At 47.4% G+C, this 3540-nt stretch overlaps 1 protein-coding gene across 1 annotated transcript; it reads right to left on the reverse strand.

Annotated features, from left to right (window-relative positions):
- Window positions 1-160: 160 nt before the first annotated feature.
- On the reverse strand, window positions 161-1290 carry LOC115571314 (protein atonal homolog 1-like). Its single transcript, XM_030400664.1, has one exon. It carries the CDS (start codon window positions 1004-1006, stop codon window positions 344-346), a length of 663 nt encoding a protein of 220 aa, XP_030256524.1. The 5' UTR covers window positions 1007-1290; the 3' UTR covers window positions 161-343.
- Between the last annotated feature and the right edge of the window lie 2250 nt (window positions 1291-3540).

The following is a 3540-nucleotide window of genomic DNA, read 5'->3' on the forward strand; positions in this document are numbered from 1 at the left end:
CTCCCTGCTCCGTCTTTTCTTTTCTTCCTGTACTCCCAACAGTCGCTGATGAATCCTCACAGCAGAGAAACGCTTTGGAAAGAGGAAATCTGGTTTTAAAACTTTTTTGCAGAGATTCAAACTCACTGCAGCGTCACTGATCAGAAGGAAACACAACATGTTGCATAGTAATATAAGACATTTATGGCAGAACACAGTTAACCTCAGCTACAGTGTCAGGCACCATCAAACGGTGCGTTACAAAGTGAGAATTCAGTGTCTCGACTGGAGGAAACAAATAATTACAATCTTGTAGAAAAATAGAAAAAGTCTCATTTTTAAAAGTTCACTGAGTTATTAAGCGTCACTTGGTCCCGCTGCTTCTCTCCCACATGTCCTCGTTATAACTCCTCTCCTCCTCCTCCTCTGTGCGCGCCGCCGGGACACTGCTGCTCTTCCCGGAGTGAAAGTCCCTGACTGGCCCCGATGGCTCCCCTGCCGGGACTGTGGTCCCCTGTGAGGGCGGAGTGGCCCCCGGGGGCCGCGGTGCGCGGGTCGGTACCGAGGCTTCGCAGGGCCCCTCCTGGAGCAGCTCGCTGAGGGTGGCGATGTAAATCTGTGCCATTTGGAGCGTCTCAGATTTGGAGAGCTTCTTGTCGCTCTCCAGGTTGGGGATGACGCTCCGGAGCCGGTCGAAGGCGACGTTCAGCCCCAGCATCCTCCTCCGCTCCCGGGCGTTGGCCGCGAGGCGTCGCCGTCTCTGCGCCCGCTCCAGGGCGCACTTGTCCGGCTGGAGGTAGTGCAGCGCGCCGCCGGCGGGGCCCAGCCGCAGCTCCACGATGGCGCACGGAGAGTCTCGGTGGTCGCAGCCGCGCCTGGAGCGCTCTGCCCCCTGCCGCTCCTGCGCGCCTCTCCGCTGCAGCAGAGCGTGGATGTCAGCGTGGAGAGCCACCGGGGCCGCGGGGCCGGCTCCCCCCTCCGGGTCCACCGAGATGAAGGGCGCAAAGAGGCTTTTACTCGGCGGCATGGCGCTTCTTCTTCTTCTTCCTCCTCAGAGCGGAAAGTTTACTGAGAAGTTCAACAAAATAACACGCGTTCAACTTTCTCCACTTTGATGCGTGAATTTATGGAGGTGGGAGCCGCGGGGGCGCGCAGTGCGTGCTCCGGGGGCGTGGAGAGGGTCGTGTGCTGCTTAATGAACAGAGCCAAAGTCCGCTGCAGGAGGTCCATTAACCAAGTTCATCAAAAGAGGATTAGAAGCGTCTGAGTGCGCTGCTGTGGACCCGATACACGGAGGCGGCCAAGCAGAAGAGCAGCACGGCCGAGGAGGGGAGGAAGGAAGGAGAGAGGAGAGGAAGGAGGAGAGGTGGAGGAGTGATGGTCACTATAAAGGAAAGTAAATCATAACCTGCTCCAGAGGAAGTCCAGTCTGATTAAAGTTCAGCTCTTTCATAATAAAACGTTTGTTTGGACTGAAACCTTTCAGCAGATCCCTGAAGACAAACTGATGTTAGATGATATTTTAACGCTGCATATTAATGAGTTAAGTGGCACCAAAAAAAAAAGTTTCTGTTCCAATTAAAGTTTATTAAACTGGCTTCAGACCAGAGGAACACGTGCAAATGTCATAATAACATTAATAAACAATATAATAAGATAAAAATTCAATTTCAGCAAATAGGAAGTTTTGAGGCGTGTGTAGAAAAAACGATGTGATTTTATTCCAACTGTACAAAGTTTTTATTGTAATGATGCGTCATTATTAAGATGTAATCTGGAAATTAAAGGATAAGTTCACCTGCTTTTCTACCATCATGGAGGGAGGAGAGGATGAGTGGGTTTATGAGTCCACAGAACAGTTCTGGAGCTTCACAGTGAAACAGAGTTGGAGACTTGATTTAAAACAGAGAAACAACCAGAACATTAAATAAAATGTCTCCACACATCCACATTTATCGTTATGCTCAGCTAAAGGCGTTAGCTCGACCGCTCATCAGGGTGTGAATGTTGTTTTTACAAATTGATTAAGGTAACTTCACCTGACTGTCCATCAGCCTGGAGGTGAGGAGTAGATCCAGTCTCTCTCCAAGTCATCACTCCACTGTTCTGACATCTGACATTTTATTTTGAAAGGATTAAAGGATTGATGGACAGATTTTAACCAATAACGAAAAGTTAATTCAAGATTAACTTTCACAGAGGTGACAGGTTGTAAAGTGCCTCACATGTAAATGTTAAAACAGAACAAACAATCAAAACATAAGCAGCAAAATAGTTGTTTTTAATGGATAAATGTGTAAATGTTTGATCTTTAAAAATCACTTTTTGGGCTTTTTTTTGTTATTTGACATTTTTTTTTATCCGTGGCTTGAAGAAAAAGTGTTCACGTCTTTATATCTCATTTAATTCTGTGTTTTAGCAGCTTGGAGGGAGATTTTACAGTTAAAATGTTCCTACTATGTTATATTTACATCTAATATATATAAGAAAAAAAAGTAAAACTCCATTATGGATTTTATTCCCTTCATTGTGGAGAAAGAACGAAGACTCCCATCACAAAAACACAAAATGCTGTCAGATAATGTTTCTGCAAAACCATCGTTGAGTTTAAACTTTTAAATGATGATTTAAAGAAGTCTCTGTGTTGTGCTTTTAGGAAAACATGGTGTTTTGGCTTTAAATACCTGCGTTTGTCACCACAAACTCTGGAAACTGGAAACGTCCCAACTTCCTGTCAAAATGTTCTTTTTTCTTCTCGACAGTAACGCAGCTGGAAACTCTTCTGTGGTCTCCTTAAAAACATCCAGCGGTGTCGCACATATAAATGTTATCTGGCTGACTGGGCTGCAGGGAAACAGTTCATGATACAGAAAGTATGAAGAATCAATAAAAATGAAAACAGAGATCTGTCTTCTGCTCTGTGAGGATGGTGAAGAGGGGATTCTGGGAGGATTTATGAGTTCAGTGTTTCTATGTTCTCATACTGTCGCTGGTGTCTTGATCCACAGTCCTGCTGTGTTGGATCTCACTTGGGTTCTGATCTAAAGCCACATAATGAAGTTACAGTCGAGGCCTTTAACTCCAGCGTCTCTTCCACAGGTTGTGGTGTTGTTGTGATATTCGTCTCGTACTGCAGATTCTTGTTTCTGAGGTTAATTAAAAGCGTTGCGGCTCCCTGAGGGAAACCCTGATGCTGACTGACAGTAACTGGCAGCCTGGCATCCTCTGGACAGACTCTAATGGGATTTAGCAGCGTGTCCTGGCTGCCGTGTGCCAGCACTCTGCCGGGCCGGGCCTTTACAAACGCCCCAGCGTGGCACCGGGTCGGCACGGAGATGGCTGCGTGACACGCAGGAGCATAATAGACTCCTTATGGCCCGGAGGACCCTCGCTGTCTGAGGCTGGCGCGTCGTTTCTTTTTACTGTCCGATCTGGAGCACGTGGGGAGGTTTGGCTTCACGGCTCGGATGACAGTTGTTGGCACACTCCGCTTTATCAAACCCAATGAAACGGCTCATTGCAGCCAGCGCACGGACACGGGTCGCAGATCAAACCCTCGGG

This window comes from Sparus aurata, chromosome 20 (genome assembly GCF_900880675.1).
Source record: "Sparus aurata chromosome 20, fSpaAur1.1, whole genome shotgun sequence".
In the NCBI taxonomy this organism is placed as follows: Eukaryota; Metazoa; Chordata; class Actinopteri; order Spariformes; family Sparidae; genus Sparus; species Sparus aurata.